An 18,859-nucleotide genomic window follows, 5' to 3' on the forward strand; every position below is an offset into this window, starting at 1 on the left:
TCCTCTTCCTCATGCTCCTCTTCCTCCTCTTCCTCATGCTCCTCTTCCTCCTGCTCCTCTTCCTCATGCTCCTCTTCCTCATGCTCCTCTTCCTCCTGCTCCTCCTCCTCATGCTCCTCTTCCTCATGCTCCTCCTCCTCATGCTCCTCTTCCTCCTGCTCCTCTTCCTCATGCTCCTCTTCCTCATGCTCCTCTTCCTCCTGCTCCTCCTCCTCATGCTCCTCTTCCTCATGCTCCTCCTCCTCATGCTCCTCTTCCTCCTGCTCCTCTTCCTCATGCTCCTCCTCCTCATGCTCCTCTTCCTCATGCTCCTCTTCCTCCTGCTCCTCTTCCTCCTGCTCCTCTTCCTCCTGCTCCTCTTCCTCATGCTCCTCTTTCTCATGCTCCTCTTCCTCCTGCTCCTCTTCCTCCTGCTCCTCTTCCTCATGCTCCTCTTCCTCATGCTCCTCTTCCTCCTGCTCCTCTTCCTCATGCTCCTCCTCCTCATGCTCCTCTTCCTCATGCTCCTCTTCCTCCTGCTCCTCTTCCTCCTGCTCCTCTTCCTCATGCTCCGCTTCCTCATGCTCCTCTTCCTCCTGCTCCTCTTCCTCATGCTCCTCTTCCTCCAGCTCCTCTTCCTCCTGCTCCTCTTCCTCATGCTCCTCTTCCTCATGCTGGAGTCCAGCCCAGGCTGAGGTGTCCTCGGGCAGGAAGCTGAACCTGAATGAGTTCAGTTCATAGTCCTCTTAAGAAATCACTATAAGTGAAGTGTCAGTGAATGAGTCCAGAAGCCTCTTAACACTACAGTTCCCATGAGCCTCAGCAACAGCTACTGTTAAAATCAGCATCAAATCTTTTCAGAACCAGGTGGACGAACATCTGAGGGAAGCTCTCTGATTGGACGGAGCTCACAGCAAAGCACTGAGGGACCTGGTGTTAGAATTTATTAATAATTTTATTTCATTTAAAGTTTAATTTGCTGATTCAAGACAAATATCTGAAATATAAAAAACCTATTGGAGCTTGAAGAGAGAAAAGACAAGTCCAGATGTTCCTGTGAAGCAGATGTTTCACTGAGTCTCTAACATGTGCAGCTGCTGACGTGCTTCACTACAACACGTCCAACTCACAGATGAAATATAAAAAGACAGATGTGCTGAAAACACACAAGTCATAAATCCAAGATCGGATTTTCAATAAATCTGATTGTTGTTTTTATCACATTTTGTTAGAAGTAGTTTGATGTTTGGAGGCGTGTTTATTAGTTTATTAATTAGTTTGACGTGAAGAAGAAATAAACAATCAAAGAGCAGGAGGACGACAGTCGTTACTCACATCTGATGCAAGTCCTGGTTTTCTGTGACAACGTCCAACCGACACAACACTGACGTCCACAGACATGAGGCCTGCAGAGAGAGAGAGGGGGGGGGGAGAGAGAGAGAGAGAGAGAGAGAGAGAGAGAGAGAGAGAGAGAGAGAGAGAGAGAGAGAGAGAGAGAGAGAGAGTAAAAAACAACAGAAATCACAGTGATATTAGAGTTTGACCTCTGACCTGAAGTCGTGGCTCAAACTGCTTCAATCTGTCAAAGAACTCTGTGTGTGTCTGTGTGTGTCTGTTTGTGTCTGTGTATGTCTGTTTGTGTCTGTTTGTGTCTGTGTGTGTCTGTGTGTGTTTGCCTAACGGCCTTCTAACAGACACCAACACACACAAACACCGACACACACCATCAAAGTGACAGACCAACACGACTTCACAGTTGTGTGTGTCAGGAAGTGGGTTTGGCAGGGCCTCTGTGTGTGTGTCCGTGTGTGTGTGTGTGTGTGTGTGTGTCTGTGTGTGTGTGTCCGTGTGTGTGTGTGTTGAATGGTTTGTTTGAGAGGTTTCAGCTTGTTTGAAAAGTGGAGCAGGAAACAAATCAATTTACTTAATTGTTTGAGTGATTGATACAAACACAATTAAATCAGGATGCAAATACATTTCAGATCTAAATGTAAATCTAATCTTCAAATGAAATCTAACATAACTTTTAAATTGTATTTTAAAGACAATCTTTAAATTCTGAGTATAACTTTTAAACTACATTTCAAAGAGGGAAGTGAATTGGGGTATACATTTGCAACGCTACCCTGAGGGTGGTGTATTAAATATATAAATGTAATATAATCATAATAAGAAAAGTTTTTTGAACCATTGACTTCATGTGGAATTGACTGAGCTTCTGATCCAGGGTTAGATCAGAAGCCATCGTTCAGAGTTTCAGATTCAGGCTCGAGTTCGTTTCACACTTTGGTTTTTCACAAACTTCAAGTTTAATATGAAACCGATGTGAGGACGAGAGAGAAGAGAAGAAGAAGAAGGAGTTTCTAAATGTGTGAGCACGGCCTCGGTGCTGAGGATTTAATCATTACTCACAGTGTAGTGGTCGTATTGTATCTGCAGAGGAGGCCCCACACACACACACACACACACACACACACACACACACACACACACACTATTGAACCTGTATACACACAGACAGTCTGGTCTTCGACTCTGAGCCTGTTTCCAATTTCAATCCCTTTTTATGAGACTGTACACTGAGCTGCATTCAGCCTCCAATATTTTATGATAGTGTGAAGTTTATTCACTGAATAAAACCTCGACCATTCACCACAAACCCTTTCAACTCCCTGTGTAAAAGTTTCCTTCATTTAACGACAGAAGGAAACGGCTGTAGATATTTTTCTACAAAAGAATCAAAGTAAACGTTAAATGAAAGTTTGTAAAGATGTTTCTTTCATTTCAAGTCGTTCTTTTCTCTCTGATGTTTGTTCAAATGTTGGTTTGAATCAGTTATTTTATGATAATAGAACAGGCTGAGACATCTTGATTGACAGCTGGCTCTGGCTCCTGATTGGTCGACACCAGAAGCACCGAAATATCCTGATTGAGTTTTTATTTTCTGTTGTGTAATGAATGGACTTGTCCTTTTCGACACTGGTCACAGACAGTCGTGAGTCGTGAGTCCTGTGCAGGGACTGAGGCTGAACATCCTCTTCTTCTTCTTCTTCTTCTTCTTCTTCTTCTTCTTCTTCTTCTTCTTCTTCTTCTTCTTCTTCTTCTTCTCAGTTTTCTGTTTCATGCCGAGGCCGGAGGCCAGAGACAGGAGATGAGACGTGAAGGTGGACAAACCCCTCAGTGTTCTCCAGAAGAAGAAAGGAGAATATTTGATTTGAAGTTGTTGTTGAGGTCGTTTGAGCGTTGGTGGGCGAACACAGACGACATATTGTCACTGCAGCAGAGAGAGAGAGAGAGAGAGAGAGACTGTGAAGGGAGGGAGAGAGAGAGAGAGAGACTGTGAAGGAAGGGAGAGAGAGAGAGAGAGACTGTGAAGGGAGGGAGAGAGAGAGAGAGACTGTGAAGGGAGGGAGAGAGAGAGAGAGAGACTGTGAAGGGAGGGAGAGAGAGAGAGAGACTGTGAAGGGAGGGAGAGAGAGAGAGAGACTGTGAAGGGAGGGAGAGAGAGAGAGAGAGACTGTGAAGGGAGGGAGAGAGAGAGAGAGAGAGACTTTGAAGGGAGGGAGAGAGAGAGAGAGAGACTGTGAAGGGAGGGAGAGAGAGAGAGAGAGAGAGAGAGAGAGAGAGAGAGAGAGAGACTGTGAAGGGAGGGAGAGAGAGAGAGAGACTGTGAAGGGAGGGAGAGAGAGAGAGAGAGACTGTGAAGGGAGGGAGAGAGAGAGAGAGAGACTGTGAAGGGAGGGAGAGAGAGAGAGAGAGACTGTGAAGGGAGGGAGAGAGAGAGAGAGAGACTGTGAAGGGAGGGAGAGAGAGAGAGAGAGAGACTTTGAAGGGAGGGAGAGAGAGAGAGAGAGACTGTGAAGGGAGGGAGAGAGAGAGAGAGAGAGAGAGAGAGAGAGAGAGAGAGAGAGACTGTGAAGGGAGGGAGAGAGAGAGAGAGACTGTGAAGGGAGGGAGAGAGAGAGAGAGAGACTGTGAAGGGAGGGAGAGAGAGAGAGAGAGACTGTGAAGGGAGGGAGAGAGAGAGAGAGAGACAGTGAAGGGAGGGAGAGAGAGAGAGAGAGACTGTGAAGGGAGGGAGAGAGAGAGAGAGAGACTGTGAAGGGAGGGAGAGAGAGAGAGAGAGATTGTGAAGGGAGGGAGAGAGAGAGAGAGACTGTGAAGGGAGGGAGAGAGAGAGAGAGACTGTGAAGGGAGGGAGAGAGAGAGAGAGAGACTGTGAAGGGAGGGAGAGAGAGAGAGACTGTGAAGGGAGGGAGAGAGAGAGAGAGAGACTGTGAAGGGAGGGAGAGAGAGAGAGAGAGACTGTGAAGGGAGGGAGAGAGAGAGAGAGACAGTGAAGGGAGGGAGAGAGAGAGAGAGAGAGAGACTGTGAAGGGAGGGAGAGAGAGAGAGAGAGACTGTGAAGGGAGGGAGAGAGAGAGAGAGACTGTGAAGGGAGGGAGAGAGAGAGAGAGACTGTGAAGGGAGGGAGAGAGAGAGAGAGAGAGACTGTGAAGGGAGGGAGAGAGAGAGAGAGACTGTGAAGGGAGGGAGAGAGAGAGAGAGAGAGACTGTGAAGGGAGGGAGAGAGAGAGAGAGACTGTGAAGGGAGGGAGAGAGAGAGAGAGACTGTGAAGGGAGGGAGGGAGAGAGAGAGAGAGACTGTGAAGGGAGGGAGAGAGAGAGAGAGACTGTGAAGGGAGGGAGAGAGAGAGAGAGAGACTGTGAAGGGAGGGAGAGAGAGAGAGAGACTGTGAAGGGAGGGAGAGAGAGAGAGAGAGACTGTGAAGGGAGGGAGAGAGAGAGAGAGAGACTGTGAAGGGAGGGAGAGAGAGAGAGAGAGAGACTGTGAAGGGAGGGAGAGAGAGAGAGAGAGACTGTGAAGGGAGGGAGAGAGAGAGAGAGAGACTGTGAAGGGAGGGAGAGAGAGAGAGAGAGAGAGACTGTGAAGGGAGGGAGAGAGAGAGAGAGAGACTGTGAAGGGAGGGAGAGAGAGAGAGAGAGACTGTGAAGGGAGGGAGAGAGAGAGAGAGAGAGAGACTGTGAAGGGAGGGAGAGAGAGAGAGAGAGACTGTGAAGGGAGGGAGAGAGAGAGAGAGAGACTGTGAAGGGAGGGAGAGAGAGAGAGAGAGAGACTGTGAAGGGAGGGAGAGAGAGAGAGAGAGAGAGAGAGAGACTGTGAAGGGAGGGAGAGAGAGAGAGAGACTGTGAAGGGAGGGAGAGAGAGAGAGAGAGAGACTGTGAAGGGAGGAGAGAGAGAGAGAGAGAGAGAGACTGTGAAGGTAGGGGGAGAGAGAGAGAGAGACTGTGAAGGGAGGGAGAGAGAGAGAGAGAGAGACTGTGAAGGGAGGGAGAGAGAGAGAGAGAGAGACTGTGAAGGGAGGGAGAGAGAGAGAGAGAGACTGTGAAGGGAGGGAGAGAGAGAGAGAGAGACTGTGAAGGGAGGGAGAGAGAGAGAGAGATTGTGAAGGGAGGGAGAGAGAGAGAGAGAGAGAGAGAGACTGTGAAGGGAGGGAGAGAGAGAGAGAGAGAGACTGTGAAGGGAGGGAGAGAGAGAGAGACTGTGAAGGGAGGGAGAGAGAGAGAGAGAGAGACTGTGAAGGGAGGGAGAGAGAGAGAGAGAGAGACTGTGAAGGGAGGGAGAGAGAGAGAGAGACTGTGAAGGGAGGGAGAGAGAGAGAGAGAGACTGTGAAGGGAGGGAGAGAGAGAGAGAGAGACTGTGAAGGGAGGGAGAGAGAGAGAGAGACTGTGAAGGGAGGGAGAGAGAGAGAGAGAGAGACTGTGAAGGGAGGGAGAGAGAGAGAGAGACTGTGAAGGGAGGGAGAGAGAGAGAGAGAGAGACTGTGAAGGGAGGGAGAGAGAGAGAGAGAGACTGTGAAGGGAGGGAGAGAGAGAGAGAGAGAGAGAGAGAGAGACTGTGAAGGGAGGTGAAGGTGCTGCCTTAAAGAACCCGACTGTTTTATCATGATGTAATCACCCATAGACAGTTTATAAAAAAAGACTTGAACTCTGGGTCTAGAAGGTGAAGCCACGGAGGAAGTGTCTGGAACCTGTCTTCTGTGTCGTGACCAGCAGGGGGCGACTCCTCTGGTAGTTTCTATAGAAAGTGACTCTTCTTCTCTCTTTATCACGTCAGTAACATTCAGGAGTTTCTGTCTCAGTCTCTAGTTTCAAGTCTTCTTCAAACAGCTGATGTTCATTTACAGAGTTTGTGTCACAGGTGCAAAGAGAAGAATCCTGGAGTCGTGTTTACATCACTGCTGATCGGAGCTGGAGCCGACCAATACCAGCAGAGTCATGTGACCTGTGGCTGTGTGTGTGAGAGAGAGAGAGAGAGGGGGGAGGGGGGGAGAGAGAGAGAGAGAGAGAGAGAGAGAGAGAGTTTAGAGGAACTCTTTCCCCTTTTCACACATTCATACAAACATACCCGTTTTTAACCTCTTTAAAGCGGCTCTGTTTACACACACACACACACACACACACACACACACACACACACACACACACACACACACACACACACACACACACACACACACACACACACAGAGAGTTTATGAGGCCAGTCAGTTCACAGGGTTTAGAATTAAATGCAAAGATCTGGATATGGTGAGTGTGTGTGTGTGAGTGTGTGTGTGTGTGTGTGTGTGTGTGTGTGTGTGAGTGTGTGTGTGTGTTGACTTTGCATCCATCACTTGACCGTCAGTCAGACTTGCACTTGAGGCCGAACACACACACACACACACACAGAATTTCACACATTCCTGAGGTGTCTGCAGTCTCACACACCTGCCAGATGCTGATTGGTCGGATGCTTCGCGGCTCAGTCCACCAATCAGATGGAGTCCAGCTGAACGTGGTGAAACATGTCGGCCGCGGTGATGAACAGTGACCACCAGTCCAAACCCAGCAGGGATTAAAAAGTGGTTTCAGCTGCGGACTGAGACTCTGAGTCACAGACACGCCCACCGGCGCCCACTCAACGCCTTCACACGGCGGCCATTTTCCCAGGACGCCAAGCTCAGGGCCGGACGCACAAACACGACATGATGAAGTCGTCCTGCTGTGATTGAGCTTCATAAGTCAAACAGAGAGTGAAGTGAGGTTTCAGACTGTAAGGACGTGTCGTCTCTCCACTGTAAAATGTGATGCGTCAACAACAGCTTTTCATTAACAACTCATGTGTCACAGTTTGGAGCTCTGTGATTGGTTGTTTCTTAACCACATGCAAACTGATTCTCCTGGAAAACCTTCATGTGCACAAGCCTCAGACTGAAGAGAAAGATTCTCCACGTCCTGCGGAAGTTAAACTCAAACTCCTCAGGTCCACAAACGTTGGCGTTTTGCTCTGATGATTTCAGTCGGACGTGGTTTTGATGTCCCACCCATAAACATGCTCGACCAATCAGGAGTCAGCCTCAGCTGTCAATCATTATGTCTCAGACCATTTTTACATTGTCAAATAAGTGATTCAAACCAAACGGATCAGAAACACTTGAATAAACCTCAGTGAGAGAAGAACGACCTGAAATGACAGAAACATCTTTGACAAACTATTTGACATCTAGTTGGATTTGTTTTGTTTGGTCCATGTCCCATCTGCTCACATGGAGGAGGAGGGTTCATGGTCTGTACTGCAGCCAGCCACCAGGGGGAGCTAGAGATGCTTTGGCTTCAGTTGTGGGAGCTGCCCTGTCCTCCATCTTTATTTATAATATAATTATATATATATTAAAATTAACAGTTTTTTTTAAACATGTAACTGTTGGTTTTCATTTAATGAAGTTAAGTTTCTAACTGTTACTTTATTTCAACATTTAAATAATCAAGGCCTGTGTTAGATCTGCAGTTATGTTCTCATATTCAATTTTCAAACGGTTACACTTTTAACATCTCTGTGGTTTTTACTCTATTATATATTATATATATACTATATTTGAAGCAGATGGAGGATTTGAGTCGCCGGTCGTCTGGATCTTACATTTTCAGAGAAACAAGCTGAGCAGCATGTAGATGGAAACATTGATACATTATATATATTACATATTAATAAAATGTATCATATTGTCTTGAATAATTAATGAAACCTTAAACAAAACTTTTCAGCTGGACCATATTTTTACAGTGAAACTTTCAGTCCATCACTGACAATATGACATATATACATATATTTTCTGAATTATTATGTTGAAATGTAAATGAGTCACTTCTCAATTGATGTCTGATCATTTAGGGACAAACAGGATATCTGTGGAAAAGAAGCCAGAACAAGCTCCTCAGTCATATTAATAATCCTGTTTCATTTATATGTGCAACCAAAGTGAAGAGCAAATGGTTTGTTTGAGAGGTTTCAGCTCGTTTGAAAAGTGGAGCAGGAAACAAATCAATTTACTTAATTGTTTGAGTGATTGATACAAAGAGAATTAAATCAGGATGCAAATACATTTCAGGTCTAAATGTAAATCTAATCTTCAAATGAAATCTAACATAAGCTTTAAATTGTATTTTAAAGACAATCTTTGAATTCTGAGTATAACTTTTTAACTACATTTTAAAGAGGAAAGTGAATTGGGGTATACACTTGCAACGCTACACTGAGGGTGGTGTATTAAATATGTAAATGTGATATAATCAAGAAAAAGCTAATAAAAACATGTGGATTTTAGATGGTTGCATGATGCACGTTCATAAAAGTATTAAATCTTTTCAAACTATCAAAGCAGAGTTTCTCTCACCCGCTCAGAGCTGCTCTCCTGCGGGCTCCGGGTCCGACCTTCTCCCGGGATCCTCTCGACCCCGGCCCGGTCCGGATCTCGGTCCCGGGCTCGGTCCCGGGCTCGGTCCGGATCTCGGTCCTGGGCTCGGTCCGGGTCTCGGTCCTGGGCTCGGTCCGGGTCTCGGTCCTGGGCTCGGTCCTGGGCTCGGTCCGGGTCTCGGTCCTGGGCTCGGTCCGGGTCTCGGTCCGGGTCTCGGTCCCGGTCTCGGTCCGGGGCTCGGTCCCGGTCTCGGTCCGGGGCTCGGTCCCGGGCTCGGTCCGGGGCTCGGTCCCGGTTCCGGTCCGGATCCTTAGGGTGTCCTCCTGAGCGGCGCAGAGCAGGCTGAAGGTCCAGCTCGTCCACAGGAGACAGGTCCACATGTCTGAGTCCGGATCCGGAACTTTGAATGAGTTTGATCAGTTTGTTTTTACACGTGAGAGTAAAACTCTGCAGGATGCATGGTGTGCGCGTGCACAGTGCGGGTGCGTGAGGCTGTCAGGTTTATATAGAGTCTGTGGGAGGAGCCAGAGTCTGTGGGAGGAGCCAGGTTTCCATCACACTGACCACTGACAGTGTCCTGCTTCTGTATGTATACCAACATCAGCCAATAGGAGCACAGCACCTGCACAGCGAGGAGAGGAGACCAGGGGCTAGGAGAGGAGGAAAGGAGAGGAGGCAAGGAGAGGAAGGATGGGAAGACCAGAGGTCAAGAGAGGAGGCAAGGAGAGGAGGCAGGGAGAGGAGGCCAAGAGAGGAGGCAAGGAGAGGAGGCAAGGAGAGGAAGGATGTAGGACCAGAGGTCAAGAGAGGAGGCAAGGAGAGGAGGCAGGGAGAGGAGGCAGGGAGAGGAGGCCAAGAGAGGAGGCAAGGAGAGGAGGCAAGGAGAGGAGGCAGGGAGAGGAGGCAAGGAGAGGAGGCAAGGAGAGGAGGCAAGGAGAGGAGGCCAGGAGAGGAGGCAGGGAGAGGAGGCAAGGAGAGGAGGCAAGGAGAGGAGGCAGGGAGAGGAGGCAAGGAGAGGAGGCAGGGAGAGGAAGGATGGGAAGACCAGAGGTCAAGAGAGGAGGCAGGGAGAGGAGGCAAGGAGAGGAGGCAAGGAGAGGAAGGATGTAGGACCAGAGGCCAGGAGAAGAGGCAGGGAGAGGAGGCAAGGAGAGGAGACCAGGGGCGAGGAGAGGAGGAAAGGAGAGGAGGCAAGGAGAGGAAGGATGGGAAGACCAGAGGTCAAGAGAGGAGGCAAGGAGAGGAGGCAAGGAGAGGAAGGATGGGAAGACCAGAGGTCAAGAGAGGAGGCAAGGAGAGGAGGCAGGGAGAGGAGGCCAAGAGAGGAGGCAAGGAGAGGAAGGATGTAGGACCAGAGGTCAAGAGAGGAGGCAAGGAGAGGAGGCAGGGAGAGGAAGGATGGGAAGACCAGAGGTCAAGAGAGGAGGCAAGGAGAGGAGGCAAGGAGAGGAGGCAGGGAGAGGAGGCCAAGAGAGGAGGCAAGGAGAGGAGGCAAGGAGAGGAGGCAGGGAGAGGAGGCAAGGAGAGGAGGCAGGGAGAGGAGGCAGGGAGAGGAAGGATGGGAAGACCAGAGGTCAAGAGAGGAGGCAAGGAGAGGAGGCAAGGAGAGGAGGCCAGGAGAGGAGGCCAGGAGAGGAGGCAGGGAGAGGAGGCAAGGAGAGGAGGCAGGGAGAGGAGGCAAGGAGAGGAGGCAGGGAGAGGAGGCAAGGAGAGGAGGCAAGGAGAGGAAGGATGTAGGACCAGAGGTCAAGAGAGGAGGCAAGGAGAGGAGGCAAGGAGAGGAGGCAAGGAGAGGAGGCAGGGAGAGGAGGCAAGGAGAGGAGGCAAGGAGACGAGGCAAGGAGAGGAGGCAGGGAGAGGAGGCCAAGAGAGGAGGCAAGGAGAGGAGGCAAGGAGAGGAAGGATGTAGGACCAGAGGTCAAGAGAGGAGGCAAGGAGAGGAGGCAAGGAGAGGAGGCAAGGAGAGGAGGCAGGGAGAGGAGGCAAGGAGAGGAGGCAAGGAGAGGAGGCAAGGAGAGGAAGGATGTAGGACCAGAGGTCAAGAGAGGAGGCAAGGAGAGGAGGCAGGGAGAGGAGGCCAAGAGAGGAGGCAAGGAGAGGAGGCAGGGAGAGGAGGCAAGGAGAGGAGGCAGGGAGAGGAGGCAGGGAGAGGAGGCAGGGAGAGGAGGCAAGGAGAGGAGGCAGGGAGAGGAGGCAAGGAGAGGAGGCAGGGAGAGGAGGCAGGGAGAGGAGGCCAAGAGAGGAGGCAAGGAGAGGAGGCAAGGAGAGGAGGCAGGCAGAGGAGGCAGGGAGAGGAGGCAGGGAGAGGAGGCCAAGAGAGGAGGCAGGGAGAGGAGGCCAAGAGAGGAGGCAGGGAGAGGAGGCAAGGAGAGGAGGCAGGGAGAGGAGGCCAAGAGAGGAGGCAAGGAGAGGAGGCAAGGAGAGGAAGGATGGGAAGACCAGAGGTCAAGAGAGGAGGCAAGGAGAGGAGGCAAGGAGAGGAAGGATATAGGACCAGAGGTCAAGAGAGGAGGCAAGGAGAGGAGGAAGGGAGAGGAGGCAGGGAGAGGAGGCAAGGAGAGGAGGCAAGGAGAGGAGGCAAGGAGAGGAGGCAGGGAGAGGAGGCAAGGAGAGGAGGCAAGGAGAGGAGGCAGGGAGAGGAGGCAGGGAGAGGAGGCAAGGAGAGGAAGGATGGGAAGACCAGAGGTCAAGAGAGGAGGCAAGGAGAGGAGGCAGGGAGAGGAAGGATGTAGGACCAGAGGTCAAGAGAGGAGGCAAGGAGAGGAGGCAAGGAGAGGAGGCAAGGAGAGGAGGCAGGGAGAGGAGGCCAAGAGAGGAGGCAAGGAGAGGAGGCAAGGAGAGGAGGCAGGGAGAGGAGGCAAGGAGAGGAGGCAGGGAGAGGAGGCAGGGAGAGGAAGGATGGGAAGACCAGAGGTCAAGAGAGGAGGCAAGGAGAGGAGGCAAGGAGAGGAGGCCAGGAGAGGAGGCCAGGAGAGGAGGCAGGGAGAGGAGGCAAGGAGAGGAGGCAGGGAGAGGAGGCAAGGAGAGGAGGCAGGGAGAGGAGGCAAGGAGAGGAGGCAAGGAGAGGAAGGATGTAGGACCAGAGGTCAAGAGAGGAGGCAAGGAGAGGAGGCAAGGAGAGGAGGCAAGGAGAGGAGGCAGGGAGAGGAGGCAAGGAGAGGAGGCAAGGAGACGAGGCAAGGAGAGGAGGCAGGGAGAGGAGGCCAAGAGAGGAGGCAAGGAGAGGAGGCAAGGAGAGGAAGGATGTAGGACCAGAGGTCAAGAGAGGAGGCAAGGAGAGGAGGCAAGGAGAGGAGGCAAGGAGAGGAGGCAGGGAGAGGAGGCAAGGAGAGGAGGCAAGGAGAGGAGGCAAGGAGAGGAAGGATGTAGGACCAGAGGTCAAGAGAGGAGGCAAGGAGAGGAGGCAGGGAGAGGAGGCCAAGAGAGGAGGCAAGGAGAGGAGGCAGGGAGAGGAGGCAAGGAGAGGAGGCAGGGAGAGGAGGCAGGGAGAGGAGGCAGGGAGAGGAGGCAAGGAGAGGAGGCAGGGAGAGGAGGCAAGGAGAGGAGGCAGGGAGAGGAGGCAGGGAGAGGAGGCCAAGAGAGGAGGCAAGGAGAGGAGGCAAGGAGAGGAGGCAGGCAGAGGAGGCAGGGAGAGGAGGCAGGGAGAGGAGGCAGGGAGAGGAGGCAGGCAGAGGAGGCAAGGAGAGGAGGCAGGGAGAGGAGGCCAAGAGAGGAGGCAAGGAGAGGAGGCAAGGAGAGGAAGGATGGGAAGACCAGAGGTCAAGAGAGGAGGCAAGGAGAGGAGGCAAGGAGAGGAAGGATGTAGGACCAGAGGTCAAGAGAGGAGGCAAGGAGAGGAGGAAGGGAGAGGAGGCAGGGAGAGGAGGCAAGGAGAGGAGGCAAGGAGAGGAGGCAAGGAGAGGAGGCAGGGAGAGGAGGCAAGGAGAGGAGGCAAGGAGAGGAGGCAGGGAGAGGAGGCAGGGAGAGGAGGCAAGGAGAGGAAGGATGGGAAGACCAGAGGTCAAGAGAGGAGGCAAGGAGAGGAGGCAGGGAGAGGAAGGATGTAGGACCAGAGGTCAAGAGAGGAGGCAAAGAGAGGAGGCAAGGAGAGGAGGCAAGGAGAGGAGGCAGGGAGAGGAGGCAAGGAGAGGAGGCAAGGAGAGGAGGCAAGGAGAGGAAGGATGTAGGACCAGAGGTCAAGAGAGGAGGCAAGGAGAGGAGGCAGGGAGAGGAGGCCAAGAGAGGAGGCAAGGAGAGGAGGCAGGGAGAGGAGGCCAAGAGAGGAGGCAAGGAGAGGAGGCAAGGAGAGGAGGCAGGCAGAGGAGGCAGGGAGAGGAGGCAGGGAGAGGAGGCCAAGAGAGGAGGCAAGGAGAGGAGGCAGGGAGAGGAGGCAAGGAGAGGAGGCAAGGAGAGGAGGCAGGGAGAGGAGGCAGGGAGAGGAGGCAAGGAGAGGAAGGATGGGAAGACCAGAGGTCAAGAGAGGAGGCAAGGAGAGGAGGCAGGGAGAGGAGGCCAAGAGAGGAGGCAAGGAGAGGAGGCAGGGAGAGGAAGGATGTAGGACCAGAGGTCAAGAGAGGAGGCAAGGAGAGGAGGCAAGGAGAGGAGGCAAGGAGAGGAGGCAGGGAGAGGAGGCAAGGAGAGGAGGCAAGGAGAGGAGGCAAGGAGAGGAAGGATGTAGGACCAGAGGTCAAGAGAGGAGGCAAGGAGAGGAGGCAGGGAGAGGAGGCAGGGAGAGGAGGCAAGGAGAGGAGGCAGGGAGAGGAGGCCAAGAGAGGAGGCAAGGAGAGGAGGCAAGGAGAGGAGGCAGGCAGAGGAGGCAGGGAGAGGAGGCAGGGAGAGGAGGCCAAGAGAGGAGGCAAGGAGAGGAGGCAAGGAGAGGAAGGATGTAGGACCAGAGGTCAAGAGAGGAGGCAGGGAGAGGAGGCAAGGAGAGGAGGCCAAGAGAGGAGGCAAGGAGAGGAGGCAATGAGAGGAGGCAGGGAGAGGAGGCAAGGAGAGGAGGCAAGGAGAGGAGGCAGGGAGAGGAAGGATGGGAAGACCAGAGGTCAAGAGAGGAGGCAGGGAGAGGAGGCAAGGAGAGGAGGCCAAGAGAGGAGGCAAGGAGAGGAGGCAATGAGAGGAGGCAGGGAGAGGAGGCAAGGAGAGGAGGCAAGGAGAGGAGGCAGGGAGAGGAAGGATGGGAAGACCAGAGGTCAAGAGAGGAGGCAAGGAGAGGAGGCCAAGAGAGGAGGCAAGGAGAGGAAGGATGTAGGACCAGAGGTCAAGAGAGGAGGCAAGGAGAGGAGGCCAAGAGAGGAGGCAAGGAGAGGAGGCAGGGAGAGGAGGCAGGGAGAGGAGGCAGGGAGAGGAGGCCAAGAGAGGAGGCAAGGAGAGGAGGCAAGGAGAGGAGGCAGGGAGAGGAGGCAAGGAGAGGAGACAGGGGCGAGGAGAGGAGGAAAGGAGAGGAGGCAAGGAGAGGAAGGATGGGAAGACCAGAGGTCAAGAGAGGAGGCAAGGAGAGGAGGCAGGGAGAGGAGGCCAAGAGAGGAGGCAAGGAGAGGAGGCAAGGAGAGGAAGGATGGGAAGACCAGAGGTCAAGAGAGGAGGCAGGGAGAGGAGGCAGGGAGAGGAGGCCAAGAGAGGAGGCAAGGAGAGGAGGCAAGGAGAGGAGGCAGGGAGAGGAGGCAAGGAGAGGAGGCCAGGAGAGGAGGCGGGGAGAGGAGGCAAGGAGAGGAGGCAGGGAGAGGAGGCAGGGAGAGGAGGCAGGGAGAGGAGGCAAGGAGAGGAGGCGGGGAGAGGAGGCGGGGAGAGGAGGCGGGGAGAGGAGGCGGGGAGAGGAGGCAAGGAGAGGAGGCGGGGAGAGGAGGTAAGGAGAGGAGGCGGGGAGAGGAGGCAAGGAGAGGAGGCAAGGAGAGGAGGCAGGGAGAGGAGGCAAGGAGAGGAGGCCAAACGTTTGGTCCGCCCATTGTTTTGCATTGGCGTGTTTTCATGTCACGTGACTCCCGAGTTCCCGTCTACGGAAAGGAAAACATGGCGGACATTTTTAGATTTTTCAGATAAAAATATGATTTTGTAACTTAGTCTGGGCATAAAAATACATTCTGACACCATTTCTAGCGAGAAATGTGGTCTTTGCTTCCACAGTCTTCAGCCAGTTCGTGCTTATGATATATATTTTAATAGTTATCACGAATGTTTTTTTCGTTGCTATGATGGTTGCTATGACGCTGCCATGCCACATGGTTGTTGAAACCAGTTCAAGACGCTTAGCTCATCATTGAGGGACGCTACACTATAAATATAAACATGAATTTGATTTATGAATGCTTTAGATTAATAAGGAGTATATTTCTCTACCATTACTCCACAATAACAGATCAATTTGGTTTAATGTATAGTATGCAATATGACAATAATGTTTTCATGTTATGGAGTTGCGATTCATTTTATAAAACAATTGCTATGTTCTGTTTTTTAATCAAGGAGGATCCAAGTGAAGCTACAGGAGTTTCATTAACGTCAATAACTTGGACCGAACAGTTTGTTTTGCTTGATGAAGAGGAGGAAGGGCAGCCTGGAGAGAAAGAGGAGCCGGGTTGAGCCCACGACCATCATCCACGTACCACAAGGAAGATGAGGGAGAGAAATGATCCTACCATTAAAGAGGTACTTTTAAGTTACATACCAGAAACACCATTTTATATAATGTGCCAAATATACATTTTTATTAAATCCCCAAAGTACGCTGGCTGAAATACAAGTTAATATCACACTGAGAGAGATTTGATCGATCATGCTTCCCTGCTGTGGACATTGTAGTATTAATGTGTTTGAATAAGTCAGTCTGCCGATTACCAGCTACTGATTTAAAGTGAAACATATATTACACTTTTTATATTTTTTAAATATTTTTATTCAGAAATGTTTATCTCAAAATAAATGTTACTTTGTATAAATATTGATAAAAAGTGAGTAAATGAGAAGTAACGTACTTGGCAATAAAATACTTTCTGATAACATTGTAATTTTCCTGAGGGTTCACGGAGAAACAAACAGTTTTTGTTTCCGTTTTATTTCTCTGAACAGAATGTCAATAAAGTTTTGGAACGTGGTGTGACGTCATAGCTGTGCGACACTCGCACAGAGGAAGCACGCGTGTTGTCAGAACCGGGACCAGCTCTTGTTTTAGTGCCGGTCTCTGCGGGACAGACAGCGGGGACATGGGGGACCGGAGCCGGCTGTGCTCCGTGTGGCTCGGCTCGGAGACCGGGATCCTGAAGGGGGTCAGCGTGGCCCGGAAGCAGGCCTTCAACTTCTGCAACACGAGCCACCTGAGCCGGGACCAGGAGCTGCGGGTCCTGGTCTGGGGCGACCCGGCGGAGAGCGAGCTGCTGGCCGGGGCCGTGGACGGGACCGTGAAGACCTTCAGCACCGAGAAGGGCGAGTTCACCGAGAGCCGGACCTGCGGAGACCCGGAGGACGGCTGCTTCACCGGGCTGGCGGCCCGGGGCTCCGGGCTGCTGACCGCCTCGGAGCGGGGCCCGGTGCGGGTCTGGAGGGAGGACTCCACCGAACCGGTCCTGGAGCTGGACGCCGGGAAGAACGTGTGCAGGATGCGGCTGAGCCCGGTGCACCCGAACCGGGTCGCGACCGGAGGGAAGGAGACCGGCCTGAGGATCTGGGACCTGGAGCGGCCGGAGGAGCCCACCTTCACCGCCAAGAACCTGAGGGACGACTGGCTGGACCTGAGGAGACCCCACTGGGTCCGGGACCTGGCCTTCATCCCGGGGGGGGACAAGGTGGTGACGTGCACAGGCTTCCATCAGGTGAGAGACACAGAGAGAGAGAGAGACACACACACACACACCCAGAGAGAGAGAGAGAGAGACACACACAGAGACACACACACAGAGAGAGAGAGAGAGAGACACACACAGAGACACACACAGAGACACACACAGAGACACACACACACACACACACACAGAGACACACACACACACAGAGACACACACAGAGACACACACACACAGAGACAGAGACACGCACAGACAGAGACACACACACAGAGAGACACACACTGAGACCGAGAGACAGAGAGACACACGCACACAGAGAGAGAGACAGAGACACACACACACAGAGAGACACACACACACAGAGAGACACACACACACAGAGAGACACACACACACAGAGAGACACACACACACACACACACACAGAGACACACACAGAGACACACACAGAGACACACACACACAGAGACAGAGACACACACACAGACCGAGACACACAGAGAGAGAGACACAGACACACACAGAGAGACACAGAGAGACACACACACACAGAGAGACAGAGACACGCACAGACAGAGACACACACACAGAGAGACACACACTGAGACCGAGAGACAGAGAGACACACGCACACAGAGAGAGAGACAGAGACACACACACACAGAGAGACACACACACACAGAGAGACACACACACACAGAGAGACACACACACACAGAGAGACACACATACACACACACACAGAGAGACACACACACAGACACACAGAGAGAGAGAGAGAGAGAGAGAGAGAGAGAGAGAGAGAGAGACACACACACACACAGAGAGAGACACACAGAGAGACAGACACACACACACATAGAGAGAGACACACACACACATAGAGAGAGAGAGAGACACACACACACATAGAGAGAGACAGAGGCACACACACAGACAGAGAGACACACACACACAGAGAGACAGAGACACACACAGAGACACACACACACACAGAGAGACAGAGACATAGAGACACACACACACACAGAGAGACACACACACAGACACACAGAGAGAGAGAGAGAGACACACACACACACAGACACACACACACACACACACAGAGACACACACACAGAGACACACACACACACAGAGACACACACACACACACACACACACACACAGACCTGATGTTTTAAACCATTAAACCCTTTGATCTTTCTTCTTCTTCCTGTTTCTCAAACATTTGACTGACGTAATTCAAAGTTTTGACCCTTTGATCTTTTTCTGCTGAACATAAACTCTCGATATGAAAGTTGTGACCACGTGAGTTTCAACGTCTGCTGAATATCTAAAGGTCACGACTCTGCAGACAGCGCCCCCTGCTGGTGGAGACGTGTCCTCTGTTCTAACCCGTCTCTGTGTGTCCTCTGTCAGATCCACGTCTTCGACCCCGCCTCCCCTCGGCGCCGGCCCGTCTTCGAGGCGGAGTTCGGCGAGTACCCGCTAACCGCCCTGTCCCTGCCCGCCGCCGGCGACACCGTGGTGGTGGGGAACACGCACGGCGAGGTGGCCATGCTGGACCTGAGGAAGGGCCTGGTGCGTGGCGTCCTGAAGGGGCTGGCGGGCGGCGTGCGCTGGCTGCAGTGTCACCCGACCCAGCCGCTGGTGGCGTCCTGCGGCCTGGACCGCTTCCTGCGCATCCACAGCCTGGAGGACCGCACGCTGCTGCACAAGGTCTACCTCAAGTCCCGCCTCAACTGCCTCCTGCTGTCCAGCCGCGCCCTGGAGGACGCCGGGCGGGACACGGGGACGGGGGGGGAGGGGCCGGAGGTGAAGGAGGAGGAGGACGAGGTGTGGGACACGATGGAGACGGTCTGGGAGAAGCCGAAGAGGAAAACTGGGGAGGAAGAGGAGGAGCCACAGAAGAAGAGTAAAACAGGGGAGGAAGAGGAGGAGCCACAGAAGAAGAGTAAAACAGGGGAGGAAGAGGAGGAGCCACAGAAGAAGAGTAAAACAGGGGAGGAAGAGGAGGAGCCACAGAAGAAGAATAAAACAGGGGAGGAAGAGGAGGAGCCACAGAAGAAGAGGAAGAAGAAGAGGAAAGCCTGAGGTGTGATCAGAGACGTTATGACATCATCAGACTGAGACGCGTGGCTTCGTCTCCGTACGTTCATTAAAACACAGAAGAAGAGCTTATTAATAACAATGAATGTTTTCTCCGTTTCTTTGCTAAAACTTGTAAATTGATATTTTATATAAACTTCAAAATACAACAGTTAAATCCTGTTCTGGAGTCAATGTTTATTTTCAGTTTGTTAATAAAGATTTTGCCAGAGACGATGATTGTGATGTCACGCTACAATCTGCTTATTATTATTTGTGGTATTATTTTTATT

At 52.1% G+C, this 18,859-nt stretch overlaps 1 protein-coding gene across 1 annotated transcript; it reads left to right on the forward strand.

Moving 5' to 3' along the window:
• The first annotated feature begins 15,800 nt into the window (after window positions 1-15,800).
• wdr74 (WD repeat domain 74) lies at window positions 15,801-18,801 on the forward strand. Its single transcript, XM_061073840.1, has 2 exons — window positions 15,801-16,502; window positions 17,898-18,801. Exons 1-2 carry the CDS (start codon window positions 15,897-15,899, stop codon window positions 18,570-18,572), a joined length of 1,281 nt encoding a protein of 426 aa, XP_060929823.1. The 5' UTR covers window positions 15,801-15,896; the 3' UTR covers window positions 18,573-18,801.
• Window positions 18,802-18,859: the final 58 nt, after the last annotated feature.

This window comes from Limanda limanda, chromosome 6 (genome assembly GCF_963576545.1).
Source record: "Limanda limanda chromosome 6, fLimLim1.1, whole genome shotgun sequence".
NCBI classification, from domain to species: Eukaryota; Metazoa; Chordata; class Actinopteri; order Pleuronectiformes; family Pleuronectidae; genus Limanda; species Limanda limanda.